Raw genomic sequence first — 23,284 nt, forward strand, 5'->3', positions numbered from 1 at the left:
CTCTTCTTCCTTCCAAGTGAGCTCCTTTCCGCTCAGGCCTTGGATTACCGCATCTGTGCCGATGAGTCACAGAGGTCTGTCTGCATCTGAACCGTGTGTCCGCTTGCCTACTTATCTTGGGTGGCTGACATTTCAAGTCCAGCACATCCATCTTGCCCACAGCCCAATTTCTGGTCCCAGCGTGCGCCACCTCTCTGCTCCCCGCCCCCTGCCCCCTACTTTGCTGAGATCATCCCCACGAGATCATCCCAGCTCTTATGTCTCAGCTTAGCCACCACTGTCTCGGGAGGACCTTCGTGACCTCTCTCACTCGGCGGAGCATTCTGTTTCACTCTCTTGGCACCAGGTGCATCGCCTTGACCGCATTTTTTTTGCATTGATTTGTTTGTTACCCTCAGGCTCTCAGCTGTGTTTGTGAGCACCTCTGGCCTTGTTTTGACTCCTGCATTCCTAGCACTTAGCTAGGAGCCTGCGGCCTGGCCAGGCCTCTGGGTCCAATAATTATATGGAAAATGTCTGTTTTCGAATTCTTCAGTTATTGTAGAAACCCAGAGTTAAAAGGGGCTCTGATGCTGTTACTAGGAGAAATCCACCTTTCCTTACAGGTTTCCTATCCAGTAACTCTCCAGGCTTTAAGAGAGCGTATGTAATCAAACTTAGCTGTCAAGGTCAACAAACTGCTGTAGGAAACCAGCACATTCAGACCAGCACCACTGCGGTCTTTATGTTTAGAAATTGACACAAAGGAATCAGGGAGCCACCTGTCAAAGCATAGTCAGAAAATGAATTCTTTGTTGCTCATTCTCAGGCATTGTTTCCTCATGATTTCTTTTCATATCTTTCTAGTACTCTGATCTACAAATTTGGAAGAACTGAAGAGCTGTGGACCTGAGAACACATCTTAGATCGCATTTCCTTCTGTTTTGTTATATTTGTAGATAAGTTTTTCTCTCTCAACATAATTTACACATTGCCAAATGGGATAGTTTGTACATTAAATGTTTCATTTCTTTACACTTTTATGCTCTGAGTTTGGAAATAGTTTTATGAGGTTTCTGTCCTTTTTTAAAATCATTGAATAGATTGTTAATATGTACATAATACAAAACCATATAGATGGCATGATGAGTGTCAGTTTTTTATTCCTGAAGATTTAAAGCTTCATCTGTTCCCTGAGCCAGGGTTGTATCTTCATGTCATTTTAGAGTTAACTGTTTTGTTTTAGTATCTTTAATTTCTGAAGATGTACAAAAAACAAACACACATACACACACAAACACAAAACCACAGCTCCATGTATCTGAAACAAGCACTGAGCCATGAACAAGGGTATTTCAGCAAGTTGTAATTTATTTTGGCTTAAAAATGAGATTTTTTTTAAAGGAAAAATGTTTGTTATGTATTAAAGAAGTGGACTTTTATATGAAGATTTTTTAAAGGACTAGTTTGAAAGCCTCTTTTAAAAACGATTTCTTTAACATGACTTTATGTGGAAGGAGAGAATTCACGATCAGATATGCTCGGTTTTTCGTGGCCGATGTGAAAAGGCTGTAGGGCAGCTCAGCAACGGGCTTCTTATGAAAGCCACGCCGCGATCTGTCCCCTGGGGTTCTCTTGGCGGGCTGCCATTAGCTGACCTTACAAAATTCAGCATCAAGCAAGTTTGAGACAACTGCAGTTTAGAAGCAAGAACCATATAAAAAAACTGGAATAATTTGTTTCAAGATAAAGCACTTCTACCCGAAGGGAATTATTAGGACCTAGTGAAAGATGAGGCATTTCCTCCTCTTCATTCCCAACTGCAGGTGTCTCTTTGTGCTAGCTCTCAGACTTTGGGTGAATTCTGCCTGCAAAATATACCTTCAACCTGAAAGTCCGTAATTCCAGTCCAAACCTCCTTTTGCTGAGCTGGAAACACTGTTTGTGCACCATGTGTATGCCTACAAGAGACAAGGCGGCAAAGGGACTGTTGGGTCCTTGTTGCTACTTTTGCTTTCCTTTGTTACACAGGCTTTGTGTTGCACTTTCTCCCTCCAGAGGGATTTTGTAGCACCTTTTGTTGTAAGACCGACTACTAGCAGTGCTATTAACATGCAGCTCCTAACACAAGCCTTGTCTTGCTCGGTCCTCTCTGCTCTCTGAGAGGATCTCCCACGCACAGAGTATGAAGCGACGGTGGAACGCTGTGCCTTTGCCTAGACACCTCCTTGTTTAATGACGTTTTCCTTTGTTGTTGTTTTTCCCTCTAAATGTCAGTAAACTTTGTCTTGCCTCCCAACAACTTGTAAGACTGATTACTGGTGGTTGTTCCTTTGTAACGTGTTGCAATAAATATTACTTATCACACATTCCAATATTGTGAAATCAGTTGGAGAAAAAGAGCCATAAAAAATCGGCTTATTCATTTTCAGTTATTCAAGTGGACCCGGTCATAGAAGCGGTTTTTCTTGGTGACATAAAGAGAAATACGTTCTACTCAGACTTGTAAAATGCTGGTATGAAGGCTAATGAAGGGTGTGCCAGAAGATCGATTGAAATAGTAGTTGTTTTATCTATTTTTTTTAAAGATTTTATTTATTTATTTGACAGAGAGAAATCACAAGTAGGCAGAGAGGCAGGCAGAGAGAGAGAGGAGGAAGCAGGCTCCCTGCTGAGCAGAGAGCCCAATGTGGGACTCGATCCCAGGACCCTGAGATCATGACCTGAGCCGAAGGCATCGGCCTAACCCATTGAACCACCCAGGCGCCCTTGACATGAATTTTTAAACTGTGAGCAAATCAGTTTTCCTCTGTTTACTCACTTAAAAGGAGGGGGGGATAATGTTTGTATCCACCCTGACAGATACTGTGAATAAGAAAAGATGGAACCCATCATAACATTTAAAAATACGTGGGGGGGAGGTCTGGGGGTGCCTGGGTGGCTCAGGCAAGCATCCGACTCTTGGGATTCCATTAATAGAAAGCTCTCCCTTTTGCACAGGTTCAGTAGCTGTAGAATCGGAGTGTCTTTTGTTTTTGTATGTGGATTGGTATTACCAGAGCATTCTATGTCATTACACTGTTTCTGAGGTCCTTGTATTTCTTGTGGTGTCGCCACTATGAGAAAACAGAGGCTAAATTTTCCCATTATGTAAATTTTGATGTGTATCAGCATAATACAGTAGCAAAGTTAGGGAAAGATTGATGTTATCACGCCATGTAACGTTCGCTACTTGGGTAGGAACCCCACTCAGGTGTTTGACATTGAACTCAGGTTCTCCACATTTTTCCACAACAGAAGGCTTTTCAATCATAACGTCAACTTCACTGTTCCATTTTAGATGTAATGACTTCATATCATATGAAATAACGTCTGCCAGCCTTACGAATTAATCCCAATTTTTCCTGCACGTTCTTGTTCTCATGCTCTCTGTTGGATTCTGTTTCATGTTCATAAGGGTTTCGGCTACTTTTAAATAATCTCGAGGAACAGCCTATTAAATCCTGAGGGAGAAACATCTGATGCTAATTTTATTCTCTAAACAATTAGTCACATTTTGTGGTTAACTCTGTGTGCGCTTAGGTTAGAACAGTCTCATGACTGTATCTGTTCAGACAGGAAAATTTGAAGTAGAAACCATACTTGAAGTAGAAATTATGGTTTGAGTTACTCTGTTGATTGCTTTTATTTCTTTGATGGAAGACAAAGGAATAGCCTGGAGTAACTGATAGGTTCAGTGTTTTTCTGAAGAGTTATGGAGGACAATCAGGCTTGATTTAATCCTGGAGTGGGTCTTCACCTTGACGGAACTGTGGCAGTTTTTGCTTTCCTAACCCATTCCTTTCTTTTTTTAATTTAAGATTTTATTTATTTGACAGAGATCACAAGTAGGCAGAGAGGCAGGCAGAGAGAGAGGAGGAAGCAGGCTCCCCGCTGAGCAGAGCCTGATGTGGGGCTCGATCCCACGACCCTGGGATCATCACCTGAACCAAAGGCAGACACTTCACTGACTGAGCCAAGCACCCCAAGATAGGGGGGTTCTGTGAAGTCTCCCCAACACTGAATTAGCAGGTGATGGCTGCTGCAGGAGATAAGGGTTAGGTTAGCCTCTGCCGAGTTTTCCTCAAGCCATCAAAATGTAACCTTGCTTCATATGTCTCTGTTGAAAACCACCTTATTTAATATCCCCCATTCGTTAACGTTGAGCTCAGAAGGCACTATCACTCATGCCTCAAGGAAGCTTCTGTGTCCCTGGTGGTCTTTCCAGGAGGCCCAGCCCAGCCTGCTCGAGCTCCCCGGGGACACAGGGCAGACCTTCCGCCCAGCACTGGCGCTGGTTCCTGCAGCGACATCAGCAGGACCCCGCAATGGGAGGAACGTGGAGGCAAATCGAGCGCGGACAGGGCCTCGGTCCCAGCATGAGCGTCGAAGCAACCAAAGGGCAGAGCTCCCGGGGCTCCGTCTCAGCTGGGATCAGTCCCAGCTGGGATCACACCGGGCAGGGGACTCCATTGTGGGCCAGTGGCCTGAGAGTGTCCCGAGGATGATGGGAGAGCGACACATCCCTCCTCCAAATCACGAACATCCACTGTAGCGACAGAGCGCCCACTGCCCTCGTGTTCCTCCCACACCGTGTTCTCTTCCTACCCTCATTCCTCTCAAGGCCCATGTCCTTCCTCGCTCTGGGCCCTGCCGCTGGCATCCCGAGTCAAGGCCCTGCTTCTTCAGGATGTGTCCCTGCTCCACGCTGAGAGCTGACACACACCTGAGAAGGTCGTCTGCGGGTAGCATCTGAAACCCGCCTCGCCCACACCGGCCCTGGACTCAGATGGCCAGGGGAGACCGAAGAAGAGGCTACTCCAGGCTGCTACGTGGCAAGGGTTTGTTAAAATTATTTTAGCGAGGGGGCGCCTGGGTGGCTCAGTGGGTTAAAGCCTCTGCCTTTGGCTCAGGTCGTGATCTTAGGGTCCTGGGATCGAGCCCCGCATCCGGCTCTCTGCTCAGCGGGGATCCTGCTTCCTCCTGTCTCTCTGCCTGCCTCTCTGCCTACCTATCAAATAATAAAATTTAAAAAATCTTTAAAAATTATTTTAGGAAGAGCTGGAGCACACGAGCATGGCAAGGGGCAGAGGGGGAGAGAGAATCTCAGGCAGGCTCCCCTCTTAGTGCAGAGCCTGACTGGGGGCTCGATCCCACCACCCTGACATCACGCCCTGAGCTGAAACCCAGAGTTGGCGGCCTAACCCGCTAAATCCCCCAGGCGCCCCAGATGGCAGGTTTAATGCGCAAAGGAACTTGTCGACGAGGCCTGAGGCTCCTCGGGGGCATCAGGGAGATGAGTGGATCCCCGCACAGGTGCAGGCACAGATGCCGCACGTGTTCTCAACGCCGCATCCCCATCTCCAGGCCATGTCCTTGGAGCAGCCTCTGGGCACAGGAAAAGCAAGGGAACCCACTTTCCAAGGACTGGGGAGGGGGTGAGGAGCTAGGGGCCAGCTCCCGAGTCAACGGGCCACCCCATCTTTTCAGTGACCTTCCCCAACAAACACTGTCCTACATGTGTTCTCATTTCGCTCTTGGTTTGGAGGTGGGCCCTTCTAGCTGGGGAAGTAAAGTAACCTGCCCTTGGACTGGGGTCAGGATTGGGGTCACGGTCATGGCTCAGGCAGTTTGCTCCCGAGGGCGGGGCCCTGCTCTTCCCTCAGCCCGCATTCCCCAAGCCACCCCACAGCACCCGTGTTCTTTTTTTTTTTTTTTTAAAGATTTTATTTATTTGACAGAGATCACAAGTAGGCAGAGAGGCAGGCAGAGAGAGAGGAGGAAGCAGGCTCCCCGCCGAGCAGAGAGCCTGACGCGGGGCTCGATCCCAGGACCCCGGGATCATGACCTGAGCCGAAGGCAGAGGCTTAACCCACTGAGCCACCCAGGTGCCCCAGCACCTGTGTTCTTGAGAAAAACAGGTGTCATGTGGGATGCCTGGGTGGCTCAGTGGGTTAAGCCACTGTCTTCGGCTTAGGTCATGATCCCAGGGTCCTGGGATCGAGCCCCAAATCAGGCTCTCTGCTCAGCAGGGAGCCTGCTTCCTCCTCTCTCTCTGCCTGCCTCTCTGCCTACTTGTGATCTTTGTCTGTCAAATAAATAAATAAAATCTTTAAAAAAAAAAAAAAAACAGGCGTCATGGCTAAAGAAGGCTTGGGAATCCTCAGGCTGAACCAGGCTAGAACATTTTTCTTCTGTGAAGTTTTTTCTTTTATTTATTCTTGAGAGAGAGAGCACGAGCCTATGCAGATGAAGAGGGGGGAGGGGCAGAGAGGGAGGGACAAGCAGACTCCACACTGAGACTGGAGCCCAAGGTGGGGCTCGATCCCACGACCCCCAGATCACAACCTGAGAGGAAACCGAGTTGAGGACAGAGAAAGGAGGAGTATTTCCAGCGACACTGTCCCTAGAGATTTCTGATTTGGAAGTTGGGGTTCCTAGGGAACCACTTATATTTAGTTGGTTTACTCCTCCCTAAATCTGGCCCCGCCCCGCCCCGTATTAGCTCTGTGACCCCAAGGCTGTTTGCAGGCCTGGAAGTGTTCTTTGCCAGAAAGAATGCTAACAGGTGCCTAACTTTGTGCCTGGAAACAGTTAAGTGCTCACCAAAAGCAGGTCCTTAACCTCTCCAGCAGGGCCTTGCCTGAAGGGAGGGACGTTTCCTTCCTCTTTTTTAGTTTCTTGGCACAAGGTGGCGTGCCACCTTCAAGAAAAACCGCCTGGACTCCTGGTTTTTGTTTCCTTTCGAGCCTGCCTGTGCTTAAGTCTTTGCAGGGTTCAGACACAGTTTCTGTCGTTTGACATAGGGGTTTCAGATAATAATTGGTGCCTCTTCAAGGTATTTTCAGTTTCTACGAGACGGTGTGGCGGGCGCCTTCCCAACCCTCAGGGATGGTGCAGAGAGCACCAGGCTTTGATTTGGGAGCACCTGTTCCAAGGGCCAAAAAGCGTTCAGGATGATGGTAAGTGTATTTCCCTCCATTCTGAAAGTCGTGAATTTATTTTTGTTTAATTTTTTTTTTAAAAAAGATGTGATTTATTATTTATTTATTTTAGAGGGTTTTATTTATTAGAGAGAGAGTGCACACAAGCAGGGGGAGCAGCAGGCTGAGGGAGAATCAGACTCCCCGCTGAGCAAGGAGCCCAATGTGGGTTTCGATCCCAGGACCCTGGGATCATGACCTGAGCCTAAGGCAGATGCTTCACCAACTGAGCCACCCAGGTGCCCCAACTTAGAGAATTTCTATACAACCTTCAGATTCTCCAAATATAAACATTTTACTGCATTTACTTTAGTCTATATTTTTTTCTGAGATGTTTGAGAATATGCTGCATGTGTGATGCCTTTTCGTCTTTGAATATTTCTGTGTACATTTCCCTAGGTCCTAACCACAGTACACACAGCACCAAGGTCAGGACAAGCACTGTATCCAAATGCTGCTAGTTGCCCTGTTTATGTGCTTCACAGTAAAGGAAGACGAGGGTTTTCCGGTTCCAGAACCCAATCCCTGAGGACGCGGTGCTCCTGCTCGTGTGTCCCCTTACAGGCCCTCAGCTTGAACAATTCTTCGGGTTGTCTTTCGTGACTGAGCACTTTTGAAGACTTCAGGCCAGTGCATCGTTTTGTAGGATGCCCGTCAGTTTAAGTTGGCGGGGTGTTCCCTCGCGAATCTAGGTTATGCGTTTTGGGCAGGAATAGGACAGAAACCACATTTGTTATGAGTCATTACCCCTATCAGCAGCCATTGAAACTGCTCGAGATGGTGTCTAGCTGCTCTTTTTCTCCTTTGTAATTAACTTAGGCAGCCTGCAGGGACCGATTAACTTAATAAATCAAGTAGAACGAACTGATTTGTTTCCCAACAGCATTATGTGGAGTCGAATGAAAGTAGGTGGCCCTGGGACAGGGCGGATGGATATACCTTTGTATGTACATTTGTATGTAGCAAATGATAAGCCTTCCCTTTCCTTACATATACACATGCTTCTCCTCACGGCCGGGCACTGTGGGGCCCCCAGGGGGCGCTATCCACAGCACAGGAACACCAGACGCTGGGGTTTACTGGAAAATCCCTGGCTCAAAATGTCTTGAAAGTCGGATGTCTAATTCACACAAATACAGGCCACAGGGGTCTGGTTCCAAGGAACCCATCATCTCTGCGCTCGCTATTCTTGGCAGAGGGCCCACTGGCCTCCACTGAGCTGCAGGCTCCCCTGAACTCGGCCTCCATCCAGCCCGCTCAAGGACAGGGTCGGTTACATGCTTTGTGGGATACAGATAAGAATTCAGTCCCTCTTCTCCCGGATACCGTGGGAGCATCAGACGGCTCCTTGCAGGGACTTTGTATACACTTAAGTAATGGGAATGGTTCTGCTTTTTCCTGTCCAGTGAACAGTTCACTGTGGAGATCAAGGGGGATCAAATACTCTTGGGGAAGGGCCACACAGTAAATATTTTAGGCTCCGCAGCCCTCCTCACTTCTGCTGAACCATGCAAAATCAGCCGGCAGTGGTCCAGCCATGATGAGCATCACCGGGCTCCAGTAAAAGTTTATTTACAGACACGGAAATTTAATTTTTTTTAATTTAAAATTTTTTTAATAAACATATAATGTATTATTAGCCCCAGGGGTACAGGTCTGTGACCACGTTTACACACTTCACAGCACTCACGATAGCACATACCCTCCCCAGTGTCCATAACCCCACCCCCTCCCTACCCCCCTTCCCCCGGCAACCCTCAGTTTGTTTTGTGACAGTAAGAGTCTCTTATGGTTTGTCTCCTTCCCAATCCCATCTTGTTTCATTTATTCTTCTCCTACCCCCCCCCAAACCCGTGTTGCATCTCCACTTCCTCATATCAGGGAGATATGATAATTGTTTTTCTCTGATTGATTTATTTCGCTAAGCATAATACCCTCTAGTTCCATTCATGTTGTTGCAAATGGCAAGATTTCTTTTGATGGCTGCATAGTATTCCATTGTATACATCTACACTACATCATCATTATCCATTCATCTGTTGATGGACATCTAGGTTCTTTCCATAGTTTGGCTACTGCAGATACTGAAATTTAAATTCCATGTACTTTTCATGTGTGATGGAATACTATTCTTTTGATTCCCCCCCCCCCCAAACTGTTTAAAGTTGTAGAAACTATTTTTAACTACAAATGCTGGGAGCAGGCTGGCTTTGCCGAATGGCTTGCAGTTTGCCCTGTTGTAGCTGACGGACAAGATTGCTTCTGACTCATTTTATGGTTAGGTACTTCGCTTGACGAGAAACTAAATCCCAAGTGAGTATAAGTATGAATCCCACTGACTAGCTCTTCACGTGACAAAGTAGAACCAGGTGTTTCTTGGGGGAAGATACATAGAAAAGGAGGCTCTCCCTCTACTAATTCCTGTCCTTCCCCCCCAGATTATAGGCCCGGCCCAAGCCTCCTCGGGGTGTTTACCGAGTTAGGATGCTGAAGCGGGTGTGGTGTCAGGGCATACTCTCCCCTCCGACACAGTAACATCGGAGAGCCCAGCCTCAGCCAGGCCTCTGGGAGCAGCGTTTGCTTAGAAGCTCAACCCCAGGGCCAATTCCTCACCAGTGGCACAGGCCCCGAATGAGAGAGAGAAGTGACCCCATCAATGAGTGCTAGAAGCTTCTCCTCCTTATAGTCACTCCCTCCCCTCCCCTCCCCAGTGAGGTTTGGCTGCCCGGAGGGGATTCTTTGGAAAGCAGACGTTACAGCAAGTGTATCACTTGGGGTGTGTGTGTGCGTGTGTGCTGGTGGCGGGGGGGGGGGGGTGGACAAGCAACTACATGTCCGCTTCCTAAATGCTAAGAGTCACAGAAATGGATTTTTAATCCAGAATCTGTTGATACTTACACGATCGGAAGACGCACACACCCGGTGGGTGTCACCGTTGACTGGTAGCAAATTCTCTTTACTGCCTACAGGCCCCTGTCTTGGTCAACGCATGAGTCATCCTGGGTGACACACACATGCGGCTTCTGAAAGTGCCCTTTATACCCTCCTAGGGCATCAGGGGACACATGGAGACAGTTCTCACTGAGTGACCATGAGGCCTTGGGACCTCTACCGGGTGTTACTTAAGAAAACAGAAATTTAGAGAGAGGAATTTTAAATGGTTGAAACTTTGCAGAAGATAAAGACCAAAATCAAGAAAGTGAAGTGGAAAGCAGAAACTTCACAATGACTTTTAAAAAGTTAATTATAGTCTTTTATTCCTAACGGGGAAAAAAAAGGCTTAATCTCTGGGAAACTATTTACAGGACTAATCATATTTCAAGCCAGGTGTTTGGATATGAAGAAGGGCCACTTAATGTCCCTTCTTGGGACAGGCTGGGACAGGTGACATGGTCTGCCCGAGGGGCTTCATCAAGGAGGGGACCTCGTGTCCTGGCTGCTGACGAGAAAGTGTCAGAGGCGTGCCGGACGCCCATTTGCTAACAAATAATTACATGTCTTTTTAGTGTTTAAGAGAAATCTTAATCTTTTGGGGACATATCTGTAGAATTATTCTGAAAACGCGTATGATTAGAAAACTCTTAGTTTGAAGAAAAAAATCAATAAGCTTGTCAGCCCCATGAGACCCGTGACATCTTCCCAGGCACTGATGGGCCTTTTGGGGACAGGAAAATGGAGGACCGGATTCCATAAAGTGCTGACATGGACATCAGCAGCTTCCTTGGCTCAGAGCCCTCACCCCACAGGCTAGCAGACCGCACCAGAATTTTGGGTCAAAGTGCTTTGGGGAACATCTTCTTGCTCCTTTGCTGGAAATGAAACAACGGACACCGAGTCCCAGGCATCATCCGTTGGTGACGTGTCCTTGTCCAGGGCCTCTAGGATAGGCTGGCTCGGGTCCTTCAGATACTTGAAAAGATTGAAAATCAACAGTGTCATTAGCTTCTCAGTTCAACATGGCGGACCTTCTACCTGGTTGAGTTGGTACCTTCCTATTCTGACCACCACCGAAGCCACTTCTCAAACAAGAACGCCCCTCACATCAACAGTCACCTCAACAGGAATCCCAGGGCCAGCCAAGCTCACACGGTGCCTTGGGAAAAGCACGTTGTGACTTCTTGCCTCTGGGGCAGGCTTGGGGCCTGTTCTCCCCGGAAGTGGCTCTAGGATTCTCACTTTCCGGTGAGGGAGGACGAGGGGCCTCTAGTTCACCCCTCATGGGGGAAAAGAGGGAAAGTTGGCCCGTGTCTTCCTCAGCCCCTCTACCCACCGGTCACTTCCACCTCACATGACACACACCAAGTAGAGAAGCAAGGAGAGACGGAGGGGGCCTCATGGCGCCCCACCTGTCCCTTCCCTCAGGCCTCAGCACCAGGCTAAGCCATCATGTCACCGCTGTGTGACCGAGAAACTCCCGTCTCGCTGCCAGACGGGCCGACAGACATCGAAACACAGCGAGCCCAGAGCTGACTGGCGACAAGAGGAGCATAAACCAATCCTGAGCGCTTCTGAAACCTCAAAAATATAAGTGAAACCTGATTCGTTATTCTCGTGCAACCTCAGTGCCCTTTGAAATCTATTTTTCACACTTTCCCAGGGAAGTGAACCGAAAGACTCTGTTTTAGACCCACAACCCAAAGAAACAGCTAGTAGTAAATTCACCTCACAGGGACCTGCTGGTGGTTTTACCGTGAGAGAGATCCGAGCAGGTAAGATGCCAACGCCCACTGAGGGCTGTTACTGTGTGAAAATATTAACCAGGGAAGGTCTTTTGTTTTTGTTTTTGTTTTCTTTCCTTTTCTTTCTTTCTTTCTTTTTTTTTTTTTTTTTGTGGTAACACTTAACGTGAGTTCTACCCTCTTAAAAAATTTCTAAACGCACAATACACTACTGACTCTAGGCACGATGACACAGAGCAGCTCTCCAGAACTTACTCATCCTGCCTAACTGGAACTTCATGGCCGCTGAACGGCATCCCCCTGGGTCCCTCTCCCCCGCCCCCGGCAACCACATTCTACTCCTGCTTCTATGAGGTGGACTATTCTAGATGCCTCACGTGAGTGGAATCGGCCTGGAGTTTTCTAGTGGGAGACTTCACGTGTAATTTGAGTTCTGTCTGGGTACTTTAAATACCTCATGACGGAGGAAGGAAGATTTAAGGGACTCCAGCTTTTTCTAGAAGCAATACTCTTTCTCTACAGACATGGACCTTATCTAACACCTATTCCTTCTAGGTGTTTCCAGTATCTTTACTCCGATTTTACTGCTAATAAACCTCCAGAGACAAATGCTTTTAAATAATCTTCCATCAGCTCCTAGAAGGCTGGGCCACCTCACAGAGCCTGGGTGGCGGTGGTGGTGGGGATGCTGAGCAGGAAAGCGACTTCCCACGAGACCCTGTCCACCTGTCTCCCTCAGGTCTTTCAGAATATTAGTGACATCCAGGGAGCTCTCGGTGTGGACGGCTCTGTACCCACAGCCCTGGGTGCGTGTCCTCTAGAATCCTTCTGAGTGCGCAGCTCCTGCCCTACAGCCCTGTCTCCACCGCCTTCTCACCCTCTGCCAGGAGTCCCGGCGGCTTTCTCCACAGGCGATCTCTTGGCCACGCCAGGCCACCTTTCCCACCAACTTCGTGCCATAAAAAAAATTGTTTTAGGGCACCTGGGTGGCTCAGATGGTTAAATGTCTGCCTTTAGCTCAGGTCATGATCCCAGGGCTCTGGGTTTGAGTCCCACATTAGGTTCCCTGCTCCATGGGGAGCCTGCTTCTCCCTCTGCCTCTCTCTCTCTGTCTCTCATGAATAAATAAATAAAATCTTCAAAAAATTGTTTTAAGTTGTGGTAAAATACATTACTAGAATTCAGAATTATCATTTTTAAGTGGTATAAAATACATTCACACGGTTGGACAAGCCCCACCATCTCTGGAACTGTTTTAATTTTGCAAAACTAGAACTCTGTCCCCATTAAACGCTAACGCCCCATTTCCCCCTCCCCACCCACACCCCAGTGCCCACCACTCTACTCTCAGTCTCTGTGAGCCTGACTCTTCTGAGTACGTCACAGAAGTGGAATCACACAGAAGTTGTCGTTTTGTGACTGGCCTTTTCACCTAGCATCGTATCTTCAGGGTTCACCCGTGTTGTTGTGTGAGTCAGAATCCTCTTCCCCTTAATGGCTGAATAACATTCCATTGTGTGGCTAGACCACACTTTGTTTATCCGTTCATCCACTGACAGAAACTTAGGTTGCTTCCAGCATTTAGGGGTTGTGCATATTGCTGCTATGAACACGGCTGTACAAATAACCCTGTACCACTTTTTTTTTTTCCCTCCAAGTAGGCTCCACACTCAGCGCGGAGCCCAGCGTGGGGCTCGAACTCACAGCTGTGAGATCAAGACATGAGCCGAGATTAGGAGTCGGACGCTCAACCGAGTCCCCCAGCGCCCCTGCCCTGAACCACTTCTAACTCCACACTCTGTGTCCATGGCTTTGTCCACTGCCAGACTCCTAGGCGTTACCACGGGGCCGCAGAGGGATGACATGTCACCCCCTAGATGTGTGCACACGTACCTCTTCGATTTGTGACGGGATGCTTGGCGGAGAGTGAAACCAGTATTTCACCAGGCCTTTGTATCTCAGCACCAGGAAGAAACAGCCCCCTGCCAGTGCCGCCAGCGAGAGAAAGACTCCCACGGTGATGAGGATGACTTGTTGAAGCTTGGTAGTGGCTTAAAAAAGACGACACAAGAGTGAACAAGAGGCCTATCCCGCACACGATACAAACACCGGGTCAGCCTTCACTGCCAACTGCTTTGGTAGTGTCCACGTCCTCCTGAGATGGACACACACTGTCCCTCCCCTGCCCAGCCTTCCGCACTTGAGTGCATAACTAGTAAAAGCAACCCTAAAACTGAGCGGTGTTAGCCGTCTGTGTGGTGTCACTGTCGCAGATCTCAGCACGAGCTGGTTAAATCTACTTGGGCGCTGGCTTCTCGCCCCTTCTCCCTGGGTCTCCCCACTGCCACTGCCTCCACCTCGTAAGCCAGCCCCGGTTACACTACTCAGGGATTCTGGTCCCAGCTCAGAAAGGATGAAGGAAGGCAGGTGTTACCATCCATCATTGTTTCGTAGCAAGTTATGTTGCTTAAGCGGCCGGGCCTAGAGGTGTTGCAGGATGTGCGAAAGAGATGCGCCTTCACTTGTAAACAGTATTCTCTTAAGGGTCTCAAGCCATCCAACACGATGGAGTTGCTCTTGAAAGGACCTTTAACCTACGTAAAAAACGCCAACAGGAACGTATGAAAATGACCCAGAGAGATGTGGTTGAGCCACTTGTAGCTTTGCCAGTGTTTCCTCAAATTCCCAGGGAACACCGTCACCAAAGAAAGAGATTCTTTCTTTTTTTTTTTTTAATTTAAATATTTTATTTATATATTTGACAGAGAGAGAGATCACAAGTAGGCAGAGAGGCAGACAGAGGCAGAGGGAGAAACAGGCTCCCCGCTGAGCAAGGAGCCCGATGTGGAACTCGATCCCAGGACGCTGGGATCATGACCTGAGCTGAAGCCAGCTGTTTTACCAAATGAACCACCCAGATTCTGTTTTGAAAGAGTCACTGGTTTGCAGTGAACATATTTTATGTGTGAAAGTGGTGAACCGTGTGGAGAAAGACGCTGAGGGCTTCAGAGCTGTCTTTCTGGCTATGAGGTCTCGGGGGCCTGCCGTGGCCACGGAGGGTCTGCCCCTGGAATTTAGCAGGCCCCCATGTCTGGGATGAAATTTTCTCCTGAAATGGGGCGCCTGGGTGGCTCAGTTAATTAAACGTCTGGCTCTTGGTTTCAACTCAGGTCATAAGCTCAGGGTGGTGAGTTCGAGCCCCGAGTCATGCTCAGGGGGGAGTCAGCTCATCCCTCTCTCTCCTTCCCACTCTCTCTCTCTCTCTCTCTAAAATACATAAATAAAATCTTAAAAAAAATAATAAAATTGCCTCAACGCCCAGCTCATCTACTTTAAAATCACTATTTCTTACTTCACGGTTAATGTATTCTAGATTCACGGTTAATGTATTCTAGATTCTTCAAGCTAGGGCGCTGGGTGGCTCAGTTGGTTGGACGACTGCCTTTGGCTCAGGTCATGATCCCGGACTTCCAGGATCGAGTCCCGCATCAGGCTCCCAGCTCCTTGGGGAGTCGGCTTCTCCCTCTGACCTTCTCCTCTCTCATGTTCTCTCTCACTAATTCTCCCTCAAGTAAATAAATAAAATCTTAAAAAAAAAAAAAGACAAAAAAAATAGATTCTTCAAGCTAGCCAATGGACAGAGGGAAAAAAAAATCACGGTGGGAAATAACATTCTTTTCGTTCCGAGCCTGGTTTTAGTTTTAACTGAAATGTGCTGATGCCTCTTACAGAGTTTTGGTCCACATGATCTTGGCGAGTTACGTAATCGGGACACAGCTGGGTCCCAGATTCTGGAGGATTCTGTCTCCTCCCCTCAGCCTATCCCTGCTGCTGCCGCCCTCCCTCTGGAAACTTCTAGTCAAAGGCTTCTTGCTCTCCTGGACAAAGTGGCCATTGTCCCACAGGGAAAAGAGGGAAAGATATATTATGGCCGTATAGGATTTCTTATAAGGGGATTGCTTTCCTATTTTTTAAAAAAGATTTTATTTATTTATTCAACAGATCAAGATCACAAGTACACAGAGAGGCAGGCAGAGAGAGGGAGGGAAGCAGGCTCCCTGCTGAGCAGAGAGCCCAATGTGGGGCTCGATCCCAGGACCCTGAGACCATGACCTGAGCCAAAGGCAGAGGCTTTAACCCACTGAGCCACCCAGGCGCCCCTGCTTTCCTATTTTGAGATGTAGCAGAAAAACGCCACAGCCGTTTGAAACGGTGGTATAACATATGCTCAGTGACACGGAGACGAAGCTGCTGTAGTGTTGGCTGAAAACCGGCAGATTACTCAAGAGTATGTAGAGAGCATCTTATTTTTAAAAATATAAAATAGTCGCATTACTTAGGAATCATAGGACCATGGATGATTTTTCTTCCTCCTGTTTAACGCTGAGGGACTGCCAAGGCAGAGGAGAAAAATTTTTGCTTGTGATGCCCCATAAAGCAATTTTTAAAAAGATTTCTTTATTTATTTGAGAAAGAGAGAGAGCACGCAAGTGTGGAGGGGCAGGGGCAGATGGAGAGAATCGCAAGCAGATTCCCCATTGAGCGTGGAGCCCTACTGGGGCTCAATCTTACAACCCAGAGATCGTGACCTGAGCCCAAACTAAGAGCCTGGCACCTAACCGACTGCGCCATCCAGGCGCCCCACCCACAAAGCCATCTTAAGTATAAACTTCCTCTGGGGTTTATTTCAGCTGCCAGTTGGCATTTCTAGAATTCAGAATCAAAGACTGCAGAGACCTGAGACCGCTGTCCTTGGAGGGTCTGTTTGCCAGGCTAACCAAAGCCGGCACCTGGGAACTTGGAATCCAGAAATGCCCCACCATTCCCTAAGTAATATTGGAAGCTAATGGTGAAAACAATGTTTTCTATGCTGAACACCTGCTCTCCTTCTAGGAGTCCGGAATTTTGATCTGTGCTAAGGAGAAGGGGCCTGCATTTCCAGTAAAAGCCCTGGGCACTGCATCTCTGATAAGTTTCCCTGGTAGACAACATTTCACACATTGTCACGGTTTGTTGTTGGAGGAATTAAGTGTGTCCTGTCTGAGTCATTCCGGAGAAGGTTCTTGGAAGCGTGTGCCTGCCTTCCTCTGGAGTTTGGCCCGTGTTCCTCTTCCCTTTGCTGATTTTGCTTAGTGTCCTTCTTCTGTAATGAATCATAGCCGTGAATACAACCATATGCCAAGTCCGTGGGTCCTTCCAGCAAATCCAGGGCTGGTTTTGGGGACACAGACTCGCAGCTGGGATGTGGATATTTTGGTGGCTCTCACACTCATTTGAGCCCTAGAATCTTTGATCCACAAGTCCAAGGTGTAGCTGCTCTGGTAGGAAGGGGGAAAGGGGAATCCCTTCTGGAGTCTTCTAGGCCTTCTCCATCCCACTTGACCAGACCTTGACTTTTTGATTCAGGGAAATGGTGAGTTCCTTCTTCCTCATATGATAAGTGTCTACTCTTCAGGGAGTTTTGCCTTCCTCAGTGTTTTAAGATTCACCATGAAGAAATGGGGAGGAAGGACAAGTGTGAGCTATGGCGCGGAAGATCCGCAGAGCAGGGGGCGCCTGGGGGGCTCAGCTGGTTAGACGTCTGCCTTTGCCTCAGGTCACAATCTCGGGGTCCTGGGATCGAGCCCCGAATCGGGCTCCCTGCTCAGTGGGGAGCCCGCTTCTCCCTCTCCCTCTGCGTGTGCTCTCTCTCTCTGCCAAATAAATAAATAAAATCTTTAAAAAAAAACAAAAGACAAAGTGCAGAACACGGACCCTGGGCTCAGATGTCCCTGCGCTGATGTGCTAGCTGTCAGCCGCTGACCCTGGGCCACTTACTCAACCAGCTGGTTTCCTTCTCTGTGACACGGCTCGGGACAAATACTAAATGTGTATCTCAAATGCCTGGTGCAGGGCCCCACGCAAAGAAAGCTCTCGATTAACATAAGCTTTTACCATTATGAAAAACTATAATCATTTCATAATACACTAAGTCCAAACCATTATGCCGTACCCCTTAAACTTGTGCAGAGGTGAATGTCAGTTATATCACAATAAAACTGACCAACAAAAAACCAAAACAATTATAATACTGTTGAGTTTAGGAAACCCGGAAGCTCACAGAGATAGTGACACGCAGCCTGGACAATCAGGCACGCGGATGACCGAAGGCCAGCACTGTCCCTCATATTACTAGGGCTGACCAGGCCCTGCTGGTCTGATGCCAGCTCTGCCAGCCTCACGGCCCGCCGCAGCCCCTCCTGCATTCCTGTGAAGACCCCGGTGCTTGCAGATCCCCAGACATCCCGAACCTTCCCACACCCTGTCCTCTTCCCTAGAAGGCGCTCTCTCCTCCCAGCAGACTTTTCACCTGTTCATATGTGCTCTCTTTGCAAATCATACAAACCACAGCAATTTACATAAATCCTGCAGACTGCAGGGGGGGATTCCTTGTTGTAGAAACAGGCTTTCTAGAACCTTCTCCACACTTTAGAGTGCCCCACGGGCTCTGTGCGCACCCCAAACAACGGGACTGGCGTGCTGTCAGGCAGAGAGGGGCCTTCGGAGCCACCTGGCAGAAGGGAAGGCTCAGCATAGGGAGCAGAAGCTCGGGTCTTGAGCAGAAGGATTAAACCCGGTTCAGGGCTCAGACCCTAAGGCAACACCGGGATGCTCTGTCCTCCTTGTCTAGTTCCAAGTTGATTTTTTTTTTTGCTGTATCAGAAAGTCCGAAGGAAAGAAAACCAAAACAAAGTAGACAAAATGTAGAAAAGCAGAAAAATGCTCTTGCCTTTTGGATTCCTGCCTTTTCCCAGTAATGGACATAGTACTGGAAATAGCCCAGGTTGGGAGGGATGTCAAAGGGAGAGGAGAACCTGATGATGAGGGAGGCTTCTCCCGGCGTCACCCAGATGCTCTTGGGAGGCCCAACGGTCACTGAAACAGAGTAACGACACAAACACAATGTATCACACACATATATATGTATACACACACACACACATACATTTTATATATAATACAACATATAATCTTATTTTTAATTTTATTTTTAAATTTGAACCCAGTTAATTAACACATAGTGCACTGCTAGTTTCAGAGGTGGAGGTAGCGACGCATCGGTGCCTACAACACGGGGTGCCATTATGTCACGTGACCTCCTTCACGCCCACCCCCCACCTACCCCATCTCCCACCCGCCCGCCCGGCCCCAGCAACCCTGGGCAACCTTATTTCCTATGGTTAAGGGGCTCTTATGGTTTGTCTCCCTCTGTGATTTCGTCTTGGTTTATTTTCTCCTCTCACACATGATTATATATGTCTATGGCGTGTTCACACACCCACACCCACCCATACACACATTTTTAAATCCAGTGAGATCGCGTTCTGGCACAGCGGACTCCCAGAGACTGGTCTGGGCACAAGCTTCACGTGGCAGGCCACGGGGCAGGAAGGCCACAGTGTGGCGCCAGGGCTTCTGGTCAGTGGCAGGAGGGCCCTTGCAGCTGTCCACGTGTTGGCCCAGAGCCAGTCTCTTCACCCCACCCCCACCCCCGCCCAGTCCCCACCCCAGCACACGGCTTCCCTGTAGACTGAGACCCACAAGAGGCTGGTACAGAAGCCTCCCAGGCTGAAAAGCCCCAATAGCCAATATCTCTTATGACTGCACCGCAGAAGTTTCCAGAGTCCCCGTGAGGGCCACACGCAGTTACAAGAATTGCTGCACTCAGCCGAAGACACGTCCCTTGGAGGCACTGGAGGGGCCCCAGGGAGGTGCAGCTTATCAGTCAGGGGTCATTTTGCCACAAGCGATGCTGCTTAGGAACGTGGCGAACAGCCACCATGACTGGGTTTCCAGAGAAACAGCCGGAAGGTTAACCACAGTCAGATTTTCAGGCAGAGGGGGAGACGGGGACAGGATCTTGCTCCCCTTACCTACAACCTGGCTCCTTTGCAGATCTATGTTTAATACACATTCGTACTTCCTTACAAATGAACAAAAGTGGTATTTATAAACAGACCATGTTTAAATATAGTACTGGAGAGATGTTGCCATTGGAAGTCTGTTTCTTGAAGCTTTTCACAGAGTTCCCGGGACCCTGAAGCGCGTTGAAGGAAAGGTTCCCTCTTGTACGAAACAATCACTCAGACGGAGAGTGTAGCTCGGGCCCCACGAGTTCCGAGAGGCCCATCCATGCGCCGTCTACACGTGCAGCCGATCGGATCACTGTGGCCAGTTGTGCGTTTGAGACTGTTCGTGCTTTCCACGCTCCCACCTGGGCTCTCCCAGCTGGGCAAGGCCCTGGCACCTGTTGGGCAAGGGGCTGGTCCCTGCAGAATTTGCAGCCATACTGCAAACTGTGAGGCTGTGGGGGAGAGACTAGGTCTAGACAGAGACCTGGCCGGCCTGGTCCCCGCCCCCACCCCCGCCCGGCCACCAGCTCAAGCCACGTTATCCTCAGACCTTTCTCCTCTGTAGGACATGTTCTCTAGACTTTTCTGTGGCTTCCATGCAGGGCTGGGCCTGGAAGCTAGGGTGCCAGCCTGAGCGGTCATTTCGTTCCCCGGAAGGTCAGGGTGGAGAGAGCTGCCCTTCGAGAATTCTGGATCCGGGATCTGGTACCAAGCGACAGGTGCCAAGAGGTAATGATACGGGTTTCCTGGGTTTGATGTAGAGTGTGAATAAATGCCTGCCGCTCTTAGCCCTCTTCATCAACGAAGCACTTTTTGAGGGGAAATGAGCCTGTCTTTTGAGGGGGAGACGATCCGCCCTCTCTCAACACACGGAAGGGAGTCTCGATTATCTGCGGGTGAGTCTCCATTCTCCACGGGTGACTGCTGACGGCAGCTTCCACGGACCAGCTCTCCTTGTAAACCAGGCAACGTGGATTTTCACGCGTCCACACAGCTCTGCGTACCCGCCACAGAAGGTCATCTTCGTTCCCACAGGGAGAAACAGAAGCCAGGAGGTCATCACAGTTGCCCAGAGACCTAGCCAGTAAGGGGCAGAGGCGGGATTTGAAGCGAGGCCGATGTGACCCCCAGCAGCTGCCGCCGCCAGCCATCTCCTCCTCCCTGCACACACGCTCATCCTCGTGTTGGTTGTGTCCCCCAAGTGCACAAGTGCTGGACCCAGCGATGGGCTCTGAGTTCACGTCTGCCTCCGACTTTGCAAGTGAGGGCAGGGGATGACTGCCCAGCCGGGAACCACCTGGGAACACTGCTGCCCAGCTCAGGCCGGGAGGACGGGGAGCTGTGGATGGCTGGCACTGGGCCAGCGACTTTCACAACAGGCCCTGCTTCCAACTCCGTTCTTCTTCCCCAGCACCAGGGCCAGGGCTCACCATTACTTTTTCTTTTTCTCTTAACTAATTCCCAGCTAGGTGATGTTTCGCAGCTCAGATATGTGCTGGTTCTCTACGCGAGGACAGGCGACTTGTCCGCGTTAACTGTCTGGCCCGCGGGGACTGCGCTGCCTTCTCCTCCTGTCCCCACACCATCTGGCGCAAGCTGTGGGTTGCTCCTCCAGCTTCCCAAGGCAGACACGCTCAGACGCGTAGGAAAGAGAGGGAAGGTCGTGGTAACAACTCCTGTCCTCATCACCCGACTTCCACCCACCTCGAGGTCGTGGTCAGTTTTGTTCCTCTCATCTCCCTTGCCCTCCGCCCTCCCACTCTCTGGATTATTTTGAAAAATCCCAAACACGACATCATTTCATGTGTAACTACTCCAGTAGGTGTCTCGAAAGCCTAGGACCTCCCGCCCCGCTCTTAAAAACATAAAATACCATTATAGGACCTAAGATAAATGAACAGTAATTGCTTACTAGCCCGTCCAATAGCTAGACCGTGGCCACACTCCCTCAGCTGTCTTCTCCCTCTGCTTAGTTTGCCTAAACCATGAGCACTGGGGCTCTGGGACACAGCTGACCCTGTGGGAAATGAATCACGGAAGGAGCGAAGCACGAACTAGAATCTGTCCGTCCTTATGCCTCCTTCCGATTTCTGGGAGCACATCTGCTCATTCAACCAAGCTCCACGGCACAAGCTCCACGGCATATCCACCATGAGCCAGGCACTGTTCGAGGCCGAATGAAAGTCTTTCTTAAACATAAAGGAAGCTGTGCCGGAAGAAAGGAGGGTGATCAGTGAAGCCAATATGTTCCATCCAGCCCAGAGGCCAACGAGCTTTTTTTGGTAAAGCGCCCTAGTAAATTGGGCTTCAAGGGCCAGGCAATCCCTGTTGCAACTGTAGCTTGAAAGCTTGAACTGCTGTAGCTTGAAAGCATCGACACACCATACATTATTAACAGACGGTGAAACTGGGTTCTAATAAAACTTTATTTACAACAGCAGGTTGGCGGGCCGGATGTGGCCGACAGGCTGTGGCTTCCCAGCCCCTGGTCTTAGCAACTCACAGTCCTCTAGCCCGAGTCTCCGTGCTCAGGACGTGGGTTCGACCACCATACCCACCTGTTCACCGGCCGTGCGGGGTGAGACACAGGACAGGGGAGCGTGGAGTCTGCACGGCTCAGCGAGGAGGAAAGTGAAGAAAGCCTGAATGATAAAGGAAGCTTTAGAGCCAAGTTCTCTTACCATTCCAGCAGGACAGGAACCAAGGCACTGTCAGCCAGGGGGAAACCAGGTCCTCCAGCTTAGCTCGGACGCGTAAAGAGATGTTGAAATGTGGTGGGAAACCCGTTGAGAGGCTGCTCGGGGTGAAGTTACACTCCGGCTTGGTGAGGTTCATACAGTTCACACCTAAGTCGTTGGCGTCATACCACCTACTGCCAGAGAAGCTGCAAAGGAAAACAGGCTGTCACTTCGTGGATTTCACTCTTCTGCCACATCCAACAGTTTCCCCAGAGCAGATTATTATTATTTTTTAAGCAGCTTTCCTGAGATCCAAGTTGCAGATCAAAGAATCCACCCCAGTGAAAGTGCACAACCAATGACTTTCAGGAGATTCACGGGGTTGTGCAAACATCACCACGACCAATTTTAGGACATTTTTTTCATCCCCCAAAGAAATCCCATAATCCCCTATCTATTAGCACTCACTCCCCACTGTGCTCCAACCCCCCAAGCCCTAGGTGACCATTAATCGTCTCCTTTCAGTTTCTCAGGGTTTGCCTCCTCCGGACACTTCCTACAAATGGGCTCATGAACCGCATGGTCTTCTCTGATTGGCTCTTCCCACGTAGTGTGTTTTTCAGACATGATGTGTGATGCTTATAGGACATTTGTTTCTCCATTGGCCTGTTTATGGTCATGTTGGTTGCTCCCACTTTTTGGCTGTTGTGGGTAACACTAAGAAATAGTCACATGCTAGTTTCTTTGCGGGCATAACTTTTCAATTCTCTGGGGGAAATACCTAGGAGGGGAACTGATGGGTGATACCAGAACTCTTATTTTTAACTGCCTTCCCAAGTGGCTGCACCATTTTACATTCCCACCTGCAACGTATGAGGGTTCCGATTTCTCTGCATCCTCACCAGTACTTGTCATTATGCCTTTTTTAATTATAGCCATCCTAGCGACTATGCTGTGGTATGTCCCTGTGATTTCAAATTTGCATTTCTCTGATGAATATTGGTGTTGGGCATCTTTTTATGTATTTATTGGCT

General features: G+C 49.0%; 2 protein-coding genes and 1 long non-coding RNA gene across 6 annotated transcripts in view; 2 read left to right on the plus strand and 1 right to left on the minus strand.

The window, feature by feature from the left end:
• The window catches only part of TMEM50B (transmembrane protein 50B), a 36,527-nt gene extending 34,179 nt beyond the window's left edge, over nt 1–2,348 (plus strand). For both annotated transcript variants that reach the window (XM_082724087.1, XM_082724088.1), the window contains exon 7: nt 847–2,348. In XM_082724087.1, coding sequence (XP_082580213.1) covers nt 847–892 — 46 coding nt within the window. In that variant the 3' untranslated portion in view covers nt 893–2,348. The remainder of the gene's footprint in view (nt 1–846) is intronic.
• A 7,883-nt stretch (nt 2,349–10,231) lies between these two features.
• Nucleotides 10,232–23,284, minus strand: part of IFNGR2 (interferon gamma receptor 2) — a 32,862-nt gene continuing 19,809 nt past the window's right edge. For all 3 annotated transcript variants that reach the window (XM_082723976.1, XM_082723974.1, XM_082723975.1), the window contains 5 exons: nt 22,254–22,456; nt 18,450–18,595; nt 14,115–14,274; nt 13,574–13,731; nt 10,232–10,910 (listed from right to left, as the gene is read on the minus strand). In XM_082723976.1, the coding sequence (XP_082580102.1) occupies nt 10,749–10,910; nt 13,574–13,731; nt 14,115–14,274; nt 18,450–18,595; nt 22,254–22,456 (829 nt within the window). In that variant the 3' untranslated portion in view covers nt 10,232–10,748. The remainder of the gene's footprint in view (nt 10,911–13,573; nt 13,732–14,114; nt 14,275–18,449; nt 18,596–22,253; nt 22,457–23,284) is intronic.
• Nucleotides 14,281–15,647, plus strand: LOC309861345. Its single transcript, XR_014309888.1, has 2 exons — nt 14,281–15,066; nt 15,311–15,647. It is a non-coding gene; the product is annotated as an uncharacterized lncRNA (long non-coding RNA).

This window comes from Mustela nivalis (assembly GCF_964662115.1).
Source record: "Mustela nivalis genome assembly, chromosome: 1".
In the NCBI taxonomy this organism is placed as follows: Eukaryota; Metazoa; Chordata; class Mammalia; order Carnivora; family Mustelidae; genus Mustela; species Mustela nivalis.